Source organism: Bos javanicus, chromosome X (genome assembly GCF_032452875.1).
Source record: "Bos javanicus breed banteng chromosome X, ARS-OSU_banteng_1.0, whole genome shotgun sequence".
Lineage (NCBI taxonomy): Eukaryota > Metazoa > Chordata > Mammalia > Artiodactyla > Bovidae > Bos > Bos javanicus.
The window spans coordinates 134,733,858-134,752,730 of NC_083897.1; the positions used below are offsets into that span (position 1 = coordinate 134,733,858).

The 18,873-nt window shown below is 42.5% G+C and overlaps 1 protein-coding gene across 2 annotated transcripts in view; it reads left to right on the forward strand.

The window, feature by feature from the left end:
- Nucleotides 1–18,873, forward strand: part of ACE2 (angiotensin converting enzyme 2) — a 51,941-nt gene that overhangs the window by 25,906 nt on the left and 7,162 nt on the right. For both annotated transcript variants that reach the window (XM_061408099.1, XM_061408100.1), the window contains exons 9-17: nt 119–288; nt 2,025–2,251; nt 6,565–6,709; nt 8,765–8,863; nt 9,529–9,651; nt 10,058–10,230; nt 11,434–11,492; nt 15,855–15,955; nt 18,506–18,622. In XM_061408099.1, coding sequence (XP_061264083.1) covers nt 119–288; nt 2,025–2,251; nt 6,565–6,709; nt 8,765–8,863; nt 9,529–9,651; nt 10,058–10,230; nt 11,434–11,492; nt 15,855–15,955; nt 18,506–18,622 — 1,214 coding nt within the window. The remainder of the gene's footprint in view (nt 1–118; nt 289–2,024; nt 2,252–6,564; nt 6,710–8,764; nt 8,864–9,528; nt 9,652–10,057; nt 10,231–11,433; nt 11,493–15,854; nt 15,956–18,505; nt 18,623–18,873) is intronic.

The following is an 18,873-nucleotide window of genomic DNA, read 5'->3' on the forward strand; positions in this document are numbered from 1 at the left end:
CTGTCTGTACATGTTGCCAAATTGCCTTTCAGAAAGGCTATGCCTTTGTACATACCCAACAAAAGGAATGCTGTGATTTTAATGCTACAATTAAATGCTGTTCTTTTTTTTTCCCCAGTCCTGGGATGCAGAAAGGATATTCAAGGAGGCTGAGAAGTTCTTTGTGTCTATCAGCCTTCCTTACATGACTCAAGGATTCTGGGACAACTCCATGCTGACTGAGCCAGGCGATGGCCGGAAGGTGGTCTGCCACCCCACAGCGTGGGACTTGGGGAAGGGTGACTTCAGGTAGTGAGGCTGACGTTCACACTGCCAGTACTTGAACAGGAGACAATGGAGGGATGAGGATGAGTTTGGATTCCTTGTCTGCTTCTCTGAGCGCTGAAGAGAGGAGTGAATTTTCCTTGAATAGAGGCTGGGAGTCCATGAGACCATATCTGGGTTTCCGAGGAAAAGGGGGTTGTCCTCAGGCCCTCAGCTGCATCTTTAGACAGTTTAGCTCATCTGAAATAATATGCATTCATTAGAGTTTCATGGTCACAAGTATCGTGGTGCCCCCATTAGGAAGGGCTTGGTGCAAAGATGTATGGAAGATGAAATATATGAAGCAGACATTAATCCCCCCTCCCCGTTTCTTTCTTCTGAGTGAACTAGGACAGGTGGGTAGAAAATCTGCTATGTATCATAGGAGAAACACAGAGAGTACTTAAATCGTTTCTTTAGGCTTTGCAGGTCTCTGTTGCAGCTACTCGTCTCTGCCCTTATGGCATGAAAGCAGCCAGAGACAATACAGAAACAAGTGGTTGGGGCTGTCACAGTAAAGTCTAATTTATCACAACAAGTGGCCAGCTGCAGGCCAGAGCTTACTGACTCCAGTACTAGGGTAAGGCTGAAACATGAGGAAGTGTGTATAAGCTTCCAGCACAGGATCTTACACACAGTAGACATTAAGTAAGTACCTGTTCTTATAATTGTGTCAAAGAGAATAGAGGAAAACCAAAATTAGAAAAAGAGGTCATATTGGGTGTATAGAGGAGATTGAGTTTGTTCCTGAGCAGTAGGAGTCCTTAAAGGGTATTTATTGGGGGATGGTGTGCTCAGAGTGGTGGGAAAATGACAACACCTACTGAAATATGACCCCTCCACTCACCTACCTGAAACTGCTCTTGCCAAGTTGAAAAGGACTAGTATCTAATCACCAAATGCAGTCTTTGGGCCACAGCAGCATGAGACAGTGTTGGTTGGTTGTCTTTGACGTGTTTTTTTCACTAGTGTCTGCATTGTCCTCCCTTCCAGACTTCTTTGACTTCTCTCTCTGTCCCCTTTTCCTCTCTCCACCCTGTACATCCTGGGACCTCCTGGGGCTTTGTCCTTGGCCCTCCTTCCTTGCCATCCTACACTAGCTTCATGGGCCATCACATCCACTCCCCTACTTACATGCTAATGATTCCCAAATGTCAATTTCTAGTTCCCACCCGCCCCCCCCCCCCACTTTTTTTTTGTTTTTACTGCTTCTCTGTCCTAGCTGTCCCAAACTGCTGTCTGTGTTCCCATTCTTTTCTCAAGCCATCCTCATTGAGCACTTCTAGGAAGGTCAGTCTCTTGACCCTTCCTGCCATCTACCTGGCAAACTGCTGTGCTTTAATCAAGGTCAAGATTGCTCATTACATCTTGAGTCATGCCATTCCTGGTGCTTCTAGGAGACTAGGCCTGCATTTACTCATCATTATGGCCAAGGCCGTGTCTGCTGATCACTTGTAGAGCACTTGCCTCAGAGTTGTTGTAGTAGAAGATTCTGTCTTCCTTTCTATTAGTCTGTGAGTAGGAGGACAGGATTCAGCCCTGCCCATCACTTTATATTGAGCACCTAGAACAGTTTCTAGAACATATGAGGTAGGTCCTCAAGATTCATTGGTCAATAAATCTTGGAAATGTGATGCATGCTATAGAAATCCCATATAACTATTATGATGAATAAATGAAATTCAGTGAGGTTCACGTTAATCTTGCCCATTTTTGTTCAGGATCAAGATGTGCACGAAGGTCACAATGGATGATTTCCTGACAGCCCATCATGAGATGGGCCACATCCAGTATGACATGGCGTATGCCGCACAGCCCTACCTGCTCAGGAATGGCGCTAATGAAGGTTTCCATGAGGCTGTCGGGGAAATCATGTCACTGTCCGCAGCCACACCTCACTATTTGAAAGCGCTTGGTCTTCTGGCACCTGATTTTCATGAAGACAATGGTATGAACATTTTTCTCATGGCTTCTTTTGGGTATTCTTTATTCTGACATGGGCAAAGGTATTTCTTGTCATGCATAAGATATATTTAATTTTTGCCATATAAAATATAATGTATTTATGGGTAACTGGGAATTGCTTCTGGTTAAAGAAAAAACAGTATATAACATAACATGCCAACTTTTGTTTTTGTGTCTCTGAGAAGAGATAACTAAGTAAATGATCTTGGGACTCTAAGAATCATCTAGCAGAAAACTTTTATTTTATTTTACTTGTTGTTTAGTTACTCAGTCATATCTGACTCTTTGCGACACCATGGACTGTAGCCCACCAGGGTCCTCTGTCCATGGAATTTTCTAGGCAAGAATACTGGAGTGGGTTGCTGTTTTCTTCTCCAGAAGATCTTCCCCACCCAAGGACTGAACCTGTGTCTTCTGTATTGGCAGGGGGATTTTTTATCTCTCAGCCACCAGGAAAACCCAGAAGATTTTTAAAAAGACGTTAAAACAGACCCACAGAACTGAAATGGCTTATCCAAGGTCACCTAGCTAATTAGTGTCAGAGTTCAGATTGAATTCCCCCAGTTCTAGGTAAAAACCTCAATGATGGAGCTGGGAAAGATTCTAAAAATCACTTTGCAGAGGAAGCAAGCTAAAGGCATGAGAGGGAAAATAAGTAGCCCAAGGTCCAAAAGCAGCATGGCAGAACCAGAACCAAAGACCCAATCCACAACTTCCCCCAATATTATGGGAATATTATGGGAGTTCTTAAGGAGCAGGTGGTAGAATACGAAGATTGGAAGAGACTGAAACAGTTTTTTTCATCTAGCTGAAACATGAATTTGCCCCGTAACATCCCCTCAGATCCAGGGCATCCTTCAGCACCTTTGTTTGAGGCAGCCTTTTTCTCTTTGGATGGCCTGGACTTGATGGAACCCAACAAATATTCACAAGATCCAGATTTTTTTTCTGTGAGGATTCTTTCTTGTAAAAGGACACTTAGCACCAAATATGTTCTTCTTTCCCATGTTTTTTTCTCCCCTCATAACACCAGCTCTGCTGACTGGTGCATTTAGTCAATGAGGTCAAGGTCATAAGCTCCATCTTTGTGTGGACAGTTCACTTTGCCTTGACTTCTGACTCCAGACCTTGATGATCTCACAAGTACTTGGGAGTAGGTCACTGTAAAGCCATCATCATGTCTGAGAAAATGTAAGCACAGACCCAGTGGGTAATAGACAAGTAGCAGTATCCTTCTAGAAGTGAGCAACAAAGGAAAGGGGTTTCACAGTAACCACACCTGTTGCCTGATTTTAAATTATCATTCTCAAGTCAATTCACAGAAAAGGGTTTTATCATTTTTTAATATTCCTTTACAGCAGGCAAAGATGATTGAATCACTGGTTTGAAAAACTCCTGCTTCTTTCCTTGGCTCTGCTCCTGATCTGTGAATTATATTTGACAAAATAAAGTCCTTCATTCCTTCTTTTCCTCTTTCTTTCTCCCTCTCTTCCTTTCTTCTTCCAAAAGTGTAAATCATTTTTAAAGACACTAGAAAGATACAGTGATAATAGCCCCCCGGCTACATTCCAGTAAGCTGCATTTATACAACAGATATGAGCTCCACGGCCCGTTTACACCACTGCTGCTGCTGCTGCTGCTAAGTCGCTTCAGTCGTGTCCTACTCTGTGCGACCCCATGGACAGCAGCCCACCAGGCTCCTCTGTCCACGGGATCCTCTAGGCAAGGATACCGGAGTGGGTTGCCATTTCCTTTTCCATTTACACCACTAATAAAGGATAAATGAAATAATATAATTTGTTAAAGCATTATAAACTCTGGTAAGGAAGATATTTGTAAGGCCTGAGGAAGCCTTAACAAATAGCTGTGAAAAGAAGAGAAGCGAAAAGCAAAGGAGAAAAGGAAAGGTATGCCTATTTGAATGCAGAATTCCAAAGAATAGCAAGGAGAGATAAGAAAGCCTTCCTCAGTGATCAGTGCAAAGAAATAGAGGAAAACAACAGAATGGGAAAGACTAGAGATCTCTTCAAGAAAACTAGAGATATCAAGGGAACATTTCATGCAAAGATGGGCTCAATAAAGGACAGAAATGGTATGGAAGGAGAAGATATTAAGAAGAAGTGGCAAGAATACACAGAAGAACAATACAAAAAAGATCTTCACAACCCAGATAATCACGATGGTGTGATCACGCACCTAGAGCCAGACATCCTGGAATGTGAAGTCAAGTGGGCATTAGAAAGCATCACTACGAACAAAGTTAGTGGAGGTGATGGAATTCCAGGTGAGCTATTTCAAATCCTAAAAGATGATGCTTGTGAAAGTGCTGCACTCAATATGCCAGCACATTTGGAAAACTCAGCAGTGGCCACAGGACTGGAAAAGGTCAGTTTTCATTCCAATCCCAAAGATAGGCAATGCCAAAGAATGCTCAAACTACCGCACAATTGCACTCAATTCTCACACGTTAGTAAAGTAATGCTCAAAATTCTCCAAGCCAGGCTTCAGCAATAGGTGAACCATGAAGTTCCAGATGTTCAAGCTGGATTTAGAAAAGGCAGAGGAACCAGAGATCAAATTGCCAACATCCACTGGATCATCGAAAAAGCAAGAGAATTCCAGAAAAACATCTATTTCTGCTTTATTGACTATGCCAAAGCCTTTGACTGTGTGGATCACAATAAACTGTGGAAAATTCTGAAAGAGATGGGAATACCAGACCACCTGATCTGCCTCTTGAGAAACCTATATGCAGGTCAGGAAGCAACAGTTAGAACTGGACATGGAACAACAGCTTGGTTCCAAATAGGAAAAGGAGTACGTCAAGGCTGTATATTGTCACCCTGCTTATTTAACTTATATGCAAAGTACATCATGAGAAATGCTGGGCTGGAGGAAGCATAAGCTGGAATCAAGATTGCCGGGAGAAATATCAATAACCTCAGATATGCAGATGACACCACCCTTATGGCAGAAAGTGAAGAAGAACTAAAGAGCCTCTTGATGAGAGTGAAAGAGGAGAGTGAAAAAGTTAGCTTAAAGCTCAGCATTCAGAAAACGAAGATCATGGCATCTGGTCCCATCACTTCATGGGAAATAGATGAGGAAACAGTGGAAACAGTGACTGACTTTATTTTTTTGGACTCCAAAATCACTGCAGATGGTGATTGCAGCCATGAAATTAAAAGATGCTTACTCCTTGGAAGGAAAGTTATGACCAACCTAGACAGCATATTAAAAAGCAGAGACATTACTTTGCCAACAAAGGTCCGTCTAGTCAAGGCTATGATGTTTCCAGTAGTCATGTATGGATGTGAGAGTTGGACTGTGAAGAAATTGAGCACCGAAGAATTGATGCTTTTGAACTGTGGTGTTGAAGAAGACTGTTGAGAGTCCCTTGGACTGCAAGGAGATCCAACCAGTCCATCCTAAAGGAGATCAGTCCTGAGTATTCATTGGAAGGACTGATGTTGAAGCTGAAACTCCAGTACTTTGGCTACCTGATGTGAAGAGCTGACTCATTTGAAAAACCCTGATTCTGGGAAAGATTGAAGGCGGGAGGAGAAGGGGATGACAGAGGATGAGATGGTTGGATGGCATCACCGACTCAATGGACATGGATTTGGGTGAACTCTGGAAATTGGTGATGGACAGGGAGGCCTGGAGTGCTGCGGTCCATGGTGTCCCAGAGTTGGACACAACTGAGCAACTCAACTGAACTGAACTGAAGGTATCAGTAAATTTAAAGTTCATGGTACTTCTGATTATCTACTGGATAATTAGAGGAAGGAGGCTGTTTTTTCTTTGTATCTTTTTCCTCCCTGGTTTACTGGCTTTTGGCCACATCTATTTAATATCCATTTATTTAGCAAAGACTCACACAGGGCCTCATGTAGCAGACACCAGTTTAGATATAGTCTTGAATGAGACATTGACAGTCACTGCCTTCATGGAGCTTACAAGAAAAAATAGTATGACTAGGAAAGCAGGCGAAATAGCCCTACTTAGCTCTGACAAGAGGTAGTTAAGGAAGGCAACTGAAACTAATGCAAAAAAGAGGGTTACTTGTGGATTTATTTAACCTGTTCTATCCAAGGCTTCACCCTACTTCAAATCCCTCAGCTGAGAAAATGAATAAATACATATTATTATGTCCACTGTCAATATTTCTCATGTGATCATGCTTATAGTAAGTATATCTTGAGGAATAATATCTTGAGATTAGGAAATCATTGAACACGAAATGTCTACTGTCCTCCTCATCTTAATATTTATCCTTTCCCATTTTCCTTTCAGAAACAGAAATAAACTTCCTGCTCAAACAAGCACTTACAATTGTTGGAACTCTACCATTTACTTACATGTTAGAAAAGTGGAGGTGGATGGTCTTTAAGGGTGAAATTCCCAAACAGCAGTGGATGGAAAAGTGGTGGGAGATGAAGTAAGTCAGTGAATGTGCACGCAATCACTAAAATGTTTTCTCATGAATTTGCTGTTTATTTAAAAGCATCTAATTGGCCTATATAGACACACACACACTCACATAACTACTTGCTTTTTATTAAGTCTCCATTTGGGTGCCTTCTCAGATAACATTTCCTTGGCTTTGCCCACTCACTCAAAAGCAGGGTCAAGTGATGAAATTTCTCATGCTCTATCTTCTTGCATGTTGAGGCACCCGTTAAACTCTGATATTATTTAGGAAGTAATCAATGTGTTCATTTCCATTTTTTATTTTGTCCATTCTTTGAAACAAAAATTAATAACCCCATATTTTAGGTAAAGCACCAGGGATCCAAGACTGATCGTTTGCACCAGCGTCATTAAAGCGTCTGCCTGCAATGTGGGAGACCAGGGTTCGATCCCTGGGTAGGGAAGATTCCCCTGGAGAAGGAAATGGCACCCCACTCCAGTATTCTTGCCTGGAGAATCCCATGGACGGAGGAGCCTGGTGGGCTACAGTCCACGGGGTTGCAACGATTCAGACACGACTGAGCGACTTCACTTTCACTTTCACTTTTCTTTCAGCAGGGATCCAAGACTGATCGTTTGCACCAGGGATCTGAGGCTGATCGTTTTTGATGTTCTCTTTGACTTCCAAGAGCTTTTAGTTTATGGAGGGATGTGGAAAATGAAACCACTGCAGTGTGTTGAATTGTGATGGAGGGTGTGGGGATCCATGAGCATCCAAGGGGGGATCCAAAGCCCTGGCCAGTGAGTCAGATGAGGAGAGGCATCCAAGCTGAGGTTTGAGAACAGTGTGGGAGTTAACCAGGTGTACATAGAAGGGAAGGGAGAGAATTCCAAGCCAGTGAAGGCCTGTCACATTTGGGCCACAGATGGTGATGCCTTTCTGTAGTTTTAGTGCTGCGGCATTCATCACTATATCCCAAGTGCTTTGCACAGGGCCTGGCTCAGACACGGATGAAATAATGATGAAAGTACTACTGAGGAAGATGGAAGGAAGAAAAGAGATCTCCCCACCATGTTAGTCAGACTTCTGTTAATGATTTTTCTTTATTTTTCCTTTTTGGAGTGAAGATCTACAATTATAACATTTAACCCCATGTCCATAAGTTGAAGTCAGTGCCACTGCTAAGATTCTTTCTGTTGACATAAATCCTCCTTGGGAGGAAGGAGACAGCATCTCTAATAACTGTCTCTAGCATTTAAGTATTACCAAAATTATGTCTATCACGATCCCACAATCAGAAAGGACAAATGTATTCAAACAATGCCAAATACATGGTTTCTGTACCTTTTTATCCTGATTAAATTTTTGACCCCTTTTAGTTTATTTCCAAAGGTACATAGAATCAGGCCATTAAAATGGTTCATTGTACTCTATTCATGTAATAAGTCCACATGAAATCTTTTTTTAGCGTTGGGCATTGTGGCTGGCCCTGGAACTATAAAGATGACCAGAACACAGCCCTGCCCGCTAGGTGCTCAAGTCTCCAGGGCAAGAAGGAGCTGTATGTGAATAATTATAAAACAGAGAGAGAAATGGCAAAGGAGGCAGAGCTAGAGAAGGCCTAGGGAGCTGGAGGGCTTGCTGTGGTGGCAGGTGCTTGGGGTCAGGGGCAGGACTCACAGATGAGGGGGCATTTGAGCTGACCTTGAAGAATCAGATCAATCAGAAGAATCAGTGATGTTTCAATTTTAGAAAATTCTGCCTACCAGGAGCCCATAAAATATGGTGCAGGAGAGGAATTTTTAGGACTTTCACTGTATGGTTTTGGTCACATAATACACTTTATGAATTGGTGTTTTGATGATACAGCTATTTTTCAATGTTATATACTGGCTGAAGTAACAAAAAACAGAGATGATTACATGATGGGCTTTATTCTGTAATTCTTTACACTGTTTCAATTTCACCTGACCACAGATTCCAATAGAAATGCCATTGACTGATGGCACTGCACAATGGCACCATCTATACCTTCTCTCAATGCGTGACCCACAGCTAATATACCTTCTTTTTCCTCCAAAGGCGAGAGATAGTCGGAGTGGTGGAGCCTCTGCCCCATGATGAGACATACTGTGATCCTGCGTGTCTGTTCCATGTGGCTGAAGATTACTCATTCATCCGGTAAGTGACAGTTTTCTTCTGTTTAACTTCTAGAATTTGTAGACAGAGTGACAACTTTAATTTCTCTATCTCCATTCACCTCCCCCTTAGAACCTCAGTTTCAATTCTATGTAACTGAACATGATGTATTGAGTTCAACAAAAGTTATATGAGCTCCTTTTCTCCACCAACAGGGAATTTATCGTCTCCTTGGGAGCAATAGAAATGTTTCTGTTTGTCTCCTTGTTACTGGCAGAGTTCAGGGTGATTGTAATAGAGCATTTTTAACTTGAAGTCCCCAAATCTATGTTCTTCACCTATTAGCTCCAGATCTTGAATTTGTTGAGTCTCAAAGTTTCTTTATTTGTAAAGTAGAAATAATATTGATGATTTGCCAGAAGGATTGATTGGCATCAGTTATGTGAAAAGGCTGTAAATCAGTAAAACAATACAAATGTGAGCTCACATTTAACAAGATAATGCGGCCTTTTTATCAGCTGACACATAAATGCAAGTATGATGAGTCTATAGGGTTTGTGTTTGGGTCTTTCTTGAGTGAAAAGAGGTTTAACTGACATTTCTTTGCTTGCTGGGGCCTCGAAATTTAAATATATGTCCCAATCTATGACTTTACCACAGAAACTACACACGGGACAACTCTTTTTTTTTCTTTGTCTCTTGTACAGGTATTACACAAGGACCATTTATCAATTCCAGTTTCATGAAGCCCTTTGTAAAACAGCTAAACATGAAGGTGCCCTGTTCAAATGTGATATCTCAAATTCCACGGAAGCTGGGCAGAGGCTGCTGTAAGAGATGCTTCAAAAATACTGAACCTCTCATCCTATTTAATGTTACTCATTTCCATGCCTAGGTTTGAATTTGATTTCTTTGTTCCAAAAAAAGAAAATTTGGGGACTCAAAACGTCTTCATCCATGAATTCAATGTTTGTTCTGTGATCACACAGGAACCTGGATCCTGTGATGGCTAGACAGGCCACCTCCTCTCCCCATGTCGTAACTAGAGAGCTCTCTAGAGAAGAGAGATTAAAAGATGAATACATCTTTTACCATGCCTTCTTGTCTTATTTGCCAGGAGCAAACTTAGTCAAACCAAAGAGGAGTAACCATAGATTGAACATGTAAACAGATGTACATCTGGAATCCTTCCAAAGGCCCTGAACCCACCTCACCCCGCTTTTTTTTTTTATGTAGCCAAATGCTGCGCCTTGGAAAATCAGAACCCTGGACCTTAGCATTGGAAAATATTGTGGGCATAAAGACTATGGATGTAAAACCCCTGCTCAACTACTTTGAGCCCTTGTTTACCTGGCTGAAAGAGCAGAACAGGAATTCATTCGTGGGATGGAGCACGGAATGGACTCCATGTGAGTAGATGGCGTTGACACATTTCGAATGGCCCTTTTTCTGCTTCCCTAGTCCTCTCTGGCCCTACTCTCATGGGACTTACACAGTTGAGTGTGTTCGCCCTCTACCTACCCCCTATACTGTGGTGGCAGATGCCATTTTCTCTGGGAGGAAACACATTTGTTGAGCACCTACTGTGTACCCGACCCAGTGAAAACTCCCCCCCTCTTGTTTTCAATCTGCTTTACTAGCCCCATATTTAAAATAAGAGTCTAACAGTTTCCAACCCACTGTATGTGAACCCTGCTCTTCAAAGGCAAATACGTTTAACAATTTTAATGCAATCCCCTCTTCTTTCTGGCAGCTACATCCATATTTCTAAACAGTTTGTTTATATTGTCATTTCCCCATTGCTCAGTTTTAGACATGCACTTCTGCCTACTCTTCTGCCTCCATTTCCCATTCTCCCAATGAAATTTAACAGAATTTTTAGTAAAGAAATTACCAATATTTGCATCATTATACCTGCAGAACCGAGTAATATACTATTTTATATCTTTTTTAATGTAGCTTTTTGTTTGTCCTGAAGTTTCTATTGCCTCACTTTTTTGCATGCCTAATTTGCTGTCTATGCTATATTCTTCTCCAACTATTCCAACGTATCTATTCTTTTCAGTCTCATTTTTTCCTAAAGAACTCCCTCTCAGAGTCCTCCGGTCTCAATCTGGACCGCAGTTTTCATCCTGAGTCATGCCTTTGCTGCTGTCCTGGGTTGAATCCACCCCTTCCTGACGCCATGTCTTCTTTCATGAATTACCTCCCATTTTGCTGCAGCACAGCCTCCAAGTGACTTTCTAAGCAAGAGCTCATGGGGTAGGAGCATCAACTGTTCCCCTAAGTGGCTATAACCAGACCTAGACTTTCATTTTCCCTGTTTTCAGTCCAGTATCTTCTTCCTAGCCTCTGCTGTACCTGAATCCCAGGCCTCTCCTGGATTCTCTGGGGGGTCTCTACTGCTCATGTGTACACATTACACCATGGCTTTCTGACCCTTGAGAAAGCATTTACCACTCCTCCATACCTTCTCATTTTCCAAAGGAGTGTTTATACCTTTAAAAAATTCCTTTACTATCACTTTAGTGGGATCTTGGGAAAGGAAGGAAATAAACACACATGGTTAATCTGCTGTCTTTAACAACAGTCTGTTATTTCTCTTTAATCAGATTCTGACCAAAGCATCAAAGTGAGGATAAGCCTAAAATCAGCTCTTGGAGAAAATGCTGTGAGTATTCTAGATAGCGCATCTATGACTTTTCAGTGCATTCCCTTATTTAGGGCACAACAAGCCCATTTCAGTGCAGTTGAAAAGATGAAAGGGCACGTGGTTCTCTTAAAAAGCCCTAGATTCTGGCCTCTGGCATTTGAGTTGGTTTTTTCAGTAATACATTTCTTGTTGAATTAGCTATGCCTCTGTTTTCCTTGTGACTCTGAAGGTATTATGAAGATCAGTGAGAAAACATATAAAGTATCAAATACCTACCCTCCCAATTCACTCTAATCACAATTACTTGTATTTTTAAAAAATATATTTATTTGGCTGTGCCGGGTCTTAGTTGTGGCGTGTGGGATCTTGAGCTGCAGCGTGCAAACTCTTAGTTGTAGCATGTGGGATCCAGTTCCTTGACCAGAAATTGAACCCAGGCCCTCTGCTTTGGGAGCCTGGAGTCTTAGCCACTGGGTCACCAGGGAAGTCCCCATTACTTGTATTTGAGGAAGAGGACATGTTTATATTTTTAGAGACTGCTTTTAGAAGTATTGTAGGCAGTTTGGCTTTGTTTTGTCTTAGTCGATCATCTAGGTACTAGAAGCTTGTTTTAATCTTAGACCCCAGCCTTGGACCTGCTTTATCAGAATCTGCGCTTTAACAACCCCCCAGGTGGTTTGTAGACACAATAAAGACTGCTGCTGCTGCTGCTGCTGCTAAGTCGCTTCAGTTGTGTCCGACTCTGTGTGACCCCATAGACGACAGCCCATCAGACTCCAACGTCCCTGGGATTCTCCAGGCAAGAACACTGGAGTGGGTTGCTATTTCCTTCTCCAATGCATGAAAGTGAAAAGTGAAAATGAAGTTGCTCAGTCGTGTCCGACTCTTCTCGACCCCATGGACTGCAGCCTACCAGGCTCCTCCATCCATGGGATTTTCCAGGCAAGAGTACTGGAGTGGGTTGCCATTGCCTTCTCCGAACAATAAAGACTGGGAAGCAACAATTCAGACCACTGTTTCTCAAGCTTGACTGCACACTGGAGTCATTCAAGATGTTTTTAAAAATATTAATGCTTCAGCCCCATTCCCAGAGATTCTGACTTACTGCTCTGAGGTGTGGCATCAAAACCCACTCCAGTATTCTTCCCTGGAGAATTCCATGGACAGAGGAGCCTGGCAGGCTACAATCCATAGGGTCACAAAGAGTTGGACATCACCGAAGCGACTTAGCACGCATGCATCTGGCATCAAGTCATCAAAGTTCCCCAGGTGATTTTGATTACAGCACAGCTTGAGAACCACTGAGGCAGAGATGCATTTCTGGAAAACAAAAAGTTTTACAGAAAATCAGATTACTTACACCTTCATGTGAATTACTTTAATCAGCTATTGCTTTCTCCTAAACACCTGTCTCAGGTTATCCAGTTTGAAGCAATTCGTTTCAGGGAAAAAAGAGAGGAGAGGGTTGCCTCAGGCAGATGGAGATCAAAGGCATGCATGGAAGTGTGGCACCCAGGAGGCTTTGCAGGATTAGAGAGCAACCTGGCATTATTGGATAAAACAGTCCAAGGTGCTACAGAAAATTGTTCTTTTCACTGGATAGAGTCAAAGATGGCATTTCTACCCCCATACGTTTCTTGGGAAGTTAACTATTGCCCAAGGCTCCACAGTAGTTGTAGTGTAATTTTCATATATAAGCAAAACATCTAAATATAAATAACATGTCATTGTTGTTGTTTAGTCACTAAGTGATGTCCAACTATTTTCGACCCCATGGACTGTAGCCTCCAGGCTCCTGTGTCCATGGATTCTCCAGGCAAGAATACTGGGGTGGGTTGCCATTCTGTTCTCCAGGGGATCTTCCCAACCCAGGAATCACACCTGGTTTCCTGCATTGGCAGGCGGATTTATTACCACTGAGCACCCAAGGAAGCCCATAGTAGGAGTAAAAAATGAAGATTTCAGAAACAAGTATAAAATGGCGGTGTATCACTTCTCAAACTCTGAAAGTTCAAGTTCCTATTTCTTAGCAATCATTGTCTCTGGGGTTATTTCTCCTTCTGTCCTATTTTTATTAACTCTTCCTTGGACTGATAAAATTTAATTTTAATTTAAAGTATCCAGTAGATCAGGATTCTTTTCAATTATCTTCTTTTTTCTTGACATGTTTTTTCCCCTGTTCTCTTTCCATGCAGTGAGGGATTAGTAAATAGTCTTCAAAGGGTTAGATGGTGTAATATTCTGAGGCCCATTCACAGAGCAACAGGCTGCTTTGATGACAGTGGAATTATACTTTTAGCCAGAATAACTGTCCAGTTCAAGCTACTTCATAGCAAAGTCCACCTGGATTTTTGATACTATATTGAGAACTTAGCCTTTACTTTTTAAATATAGAAATAATAACCAGAATATTAGTGGCCATGTTCAGTTCAGTCGCTCAGTCGTGTCCGACTCTTTGTGACCCCATGGACTGCAGCACGCCAGGCTTCCCTGTCCATCCCCAATGCCTGGAGCTTGCTCAAACTCATGTCCATTGACTTGGTGATGCCATCCAACCATCTGTTGTTCCCTTCTCCTCCTGCCCTCAATCTTTCCCAGCATCAGGGGTCTTTTCCAATGAGTCAGTTCTTCGCATCAGGTGGCCAAAGTATTGGAGTTTCAGCATCAGTCCTTCCAATGAATATTCAGGACTGATTTCCTTTAGGATGGACTGGTTGGATCTCCTTGCAGTCCAAGGGACTCTCAAGAGTCTTCTCCAACACCACAGCCATATTAATAATATTATTACTATTAAAGCAACTTTCCCAATAAATGAGTGGTATCAAGCTGGATTCAATGTAGCAATCCTTTGAATTTTTTTTTTATATACAGCTAAAATTTTCTTTTGAAAATGTAACATTTTCAAATTGAAGTATAGTTGATTTAAAATGTGTTTGTTTCAGAGGCCCAGAATCCGTTCAGTTATACACATACATATATATATATTTTCAGATTATTTTCCCTTATAGGTTATTACAAAATATTAAGTATAGTTCTCTGTGCTATACAGTATGTCCTTGTTGATTATTTTATATATGGTAGTGTCTGTCTGTTAATCCTAAATTCCTAATGTTTTCCTCCCCCCTTTCCCATTGGGTAATCTTAATTAGGTTTGTTTTCTATGTCTGTGGGTCTATTTGTTTTATAAATAAGTTTCTTTGTATCGTTTTTTTAGATTCCACATATAAGCAATATCTTAACAATATTTGTCTTTGTCTGGCTTGCTTCATTTAGTACGATAATCTCCTGTAATTGTTTTTCCTAAAAGAGGGAAGAGAGGCAAGCTTTGTGCTATTCATGATCTCTACTGCCATCTACTGGAGGAAAGGGTGAATTTTTTTTTCTCTTTGAACAGGTTTTTCCTGGACTACACAAATTTTACACAAGCCATTGGTTTAGCACTGGAAAACAAGAATTACCTTGTCTACAAAAAGCTATTTTTTCCTTTGAACTTAAAGTTTATTTTTCTTTTACACTTACACATGTCTGAGAACTTGCTATAAAAATAGTAAAAGGTCAGCATACTTGTCTACAGTATATGGATGTTTTAACCAAAACCAATGGCACACATAACTCCCATCTATAAACCTGCCCTAGAGTGCTTATTTCAGCTTACTTTAAGTTAAATTCAAGGGACCAGTGAGCCCTGTGGTTCTTAAAGCATTGGTGCTGGACCAGCAGCATTGCCACCATGTGGGAGCTTGTTGCTGCTGCTGCTAAGTCGCTTCAGTCGTGTCCGACTCTGTGTGACCCCATAGACCGCAGCCCACCAGGCTCCCCCGTCCCTGGGATTCTCCAGGCAAGAACACTGGAGTGGGTTGCCATTTCCTTCTCCAGTGCATGAAAGTGAAAAGTGAAAGTGAAGTCGCTCAGTCGTGCCCGACTCTTAGCGACCCCATGGACTGCAGCCCACCAGGCCCCTCCGTCCATGGGATTTTCCAGGCAAGAGTACTGGAGTGGGGTGCCATTGCCTTCTCCGTGGGAGCTTGTTAGAGACGCAGAATTCCAGGTCTTCTCTGAGGCTTTCCAGAATTCAGTGATTTGACAAGCCCTCCAGGTGATGCCAGTGCACACTCAAGTTGGGGGTCACTGACCTTATGCAGAGCTAGAATCTTTGGCATATTAGACAATTTAAAATTAACACATGGCGGGAAGTCCCTGGTGGTCCAGTGGTTAGAACTCTGAGCTCTCTCTGCTAAGGGTGTGTATTCAATCCCTGGACTGGGAACTAAGATCTCACAAGATGCGTGGCATGGCCAAAAAAAAAAAAAGCTTGTGGAATATCAGGTTTTAATGTCCCCATGATCTCTACTGAGCAGTGTTTTTGTTGTGAATTTTCAGTATGAATGGAATGACAACGAAATGTACTTGTTCCAGTCGTCTGTGGCATATGCCATGAGAAAGTATTTTTCAGCAGCCAGAAATGAGACCGTTCTTTTTGGGTGAGTTGATGTGCTGTGCTCTCAATCAGTACTTCCCTTACTCTTGGATCAGAAAGTTTTATGCTTCAACTTTTATTCACGTGAAATTGAGAAAAACCTCCTAACAACTATTAAACCTCATTGCTCTCCTGGAATTAGGGCCACCTTTTTTAAGGGATGCTTGTGACTTATTTGACTTGTAGATGGAAGAGCTTTGTTATTATTAAATGGCCCTCTCCTCACCTCTTCCCCCCCACCTTCTCTCCTCTCCCTTTCTTTTCCCCAAATGCTCTCATGCACCCTCAGCACTGAAAACAAAAGGCAGAAATCTCTGCTCTCATTGAGCTTGTATTCTAATGTATCTATTTTGTGTGTGTGTGTATGTGTGTTATAGACAGTCAACAAAATATATAAATGAAATATAGTAGAATTTGATGGTGATAAGTCCTAGGGAGAACAGTGCAATAGGAAATGGGCAAGGGAGTGCTTGCTGGTTGTGTGTGTGTGGGCAGGGGGGGGGGTTACATTTTAACTAAAATGGTCAGGGAAGACCTTGGTAGTATTTGAACAAATAGCTGAAACAGGAGAGGGAGTCAGAGGTGCAGACCATGGGGAAAAATGTTGCAGCTTGAAAAATAGCAAGTAGAAAGATCCCGAGGAACAAGCATCCTTCACCTGTTGAAGGAACAGCAAAGAGGCCACTGTGGCTGGAGCAGAGTGAGCTAATAGAAGACAAGTAGGAGATGCGGTCAGGGGCAGACTGGGGCATGGGGGTGGAAAGGCGAGAAGAAAGTGTGTGTGCACCGCCAAAGCCATTCTAAGGCCATTGGCTTTCCTTCTGCATGAGAAACGCTCTGAACCACATGATCTGCCTTGGGTTTTTTTGTTTTGCTTTTTTTTTTAAACTTTACAAATTGTATTAGTTTTGCCAAATATCAAAATGAATCCGCCACAGGTATACATGTGTTCCCCATCCTGAACCCTCCTCCCTCCTCCCTCCCCATACCATCCCTCTGGGTCGTCCCAGTGCACTAGCCCCAAGCATCCAGTATCGTGCATCGAACCTGGACTGGCAACTCGTTTCTTACATGATATTTTACATGTTTCAATGCCATTCTCCCAAATCTCCCCACCCTCTCCCTCTCCCACAGAGTCCATAAGACTGTTCTATACATCAGTGTCTCTTTTGCTGTCTCGTACACAGGGTTATTGTTACCATCTTTCTAAATTCCATATATATGTGTTAGTATACTGTATTGGTGTTTTTCTTTCTGGCTTACTTCACTCTGTATAATAGGCTCCAGTTTCATCCACCTCATTAGAACTGATTCAAATGTATTCTTTTTAATGGCTGAGTAATACTCCATTGTGTATATGTACCATAGCTTTCTTATCCATTCATCTGCTGATGAGCATCTAGGTTGCTTCCATGTCCTAGCTATTATAAACAGTGCTGTGATGAACATTGGGATACAGGTGTCTCTTTCCCTTCTGGTTTCCTCAGTGTGTATGCCCAGCAGTGGGATTGCTGGGTCATAAGGCAGTTCTATTTCCAGTTTTTTAAGGAATCTCCACACTGTTCTCCATAGTGGCTGTACTAGTTTGCATTCCCACCAACAGTGTAAGAGGGTTCCCTTTTCTCCACACCCTCTCCAGCATTTATTGCTTGTAGACTTTTGGATCGCAGCCATTCTGACTGGTGTGAAATGGTACCTCATAGTGGTTTTTAGTAAACATTCGTTGTTTTCATTTTGGCTGCGCTGGGTCTTCACTGCTGCACATGGGCTTTCTCTAGCCGTGGCAGGTAAGGGGCTACCCTTCGTTGTGCACAGGCTTCTTATTGTGGAGGCTTCTTCTTGCAGAGCACAGTCTAGGCACGAGGCATGTGGGCTTAGTAGTTGGGGCTGGCTGGCTCTAGGGCACAGGCTCAATAGTCGTGGGTCACAGGCTTAATTGCTCTGTGGCATGTGAAATCTTCCTGGACCAGGGATCGAACCCCTGTCCCCTGCATTGGCAGACAGATTCTTATCCACTGTACCACCAGGGAAGTCCCTGCCTTGCATTTTATTAGGATCAGTCTCATCAGCTGTGAGAGCATAGTCTTGTCACATCCTACTGTAAACCCCACTCCTCACCCTCACCTGTGGGGGCAACATGCCGAGTTTTGCCAGGAGGGGCCCGGTTGGAAGATATCAGGGCACCGCCTCTGTCCATGGAAGGGAGCCATCGCTGCCCACCATGTTATCACAATCCTGGGTCACCAGTGATTCCTCGCTGATTCTTCCGCTGCTTTGTTTGAAGTATTTCTATCACTAAAAAAAACTGTGGTTCTTATATGGTAGCAGAAGCAATCATGCCAAGACTTGCTCTCACACCTTAGGGAATTGAGTTCACGTGCTTTGGGCAGTGTTAGGTTATTGGGACAGTGACATCCTTCCATGACGGGTCCTGCTCCAGGGCTCTCCACTCTACCCTGTGATTGTCCCCCCCATCTCCAGCAGCAGAAGTCTGCATTCTCTTCACAGTGTCCTCTGTGCCACCAGGGAAAATGTTTCTTTTGTTTCTCCACAGAGAAGACAACGTGTGGGTGAGTGACAAGAAACCAAGGATCTCCTTCAAGTTCTTTGTCACATCACCTAACAACGTGTCTGACATCATTCCGAGAACTGAAGTTGAAAACGCTATCAGGTGATACTTGACTTTCAAATGCAGGATAGAAGGGTGAGGGGCCCCAGTGCAACAACAACAGTAATGAAATGATTTGTGTGTTCCTAAAGGTGCCAGGCACTGTTCTGAGTCATTTGCGTGTTTTTCCTCATCTGAAAAACTTGGGTTTTAATTCCAAAAGGATCGCATAGCAAGGGGATTGCCTTCATTGGGTTTCTCCAGATGCAGGTCCTTAGACAAGGATTTGAAAGTAAGTAGTTTATTTGGGAAGT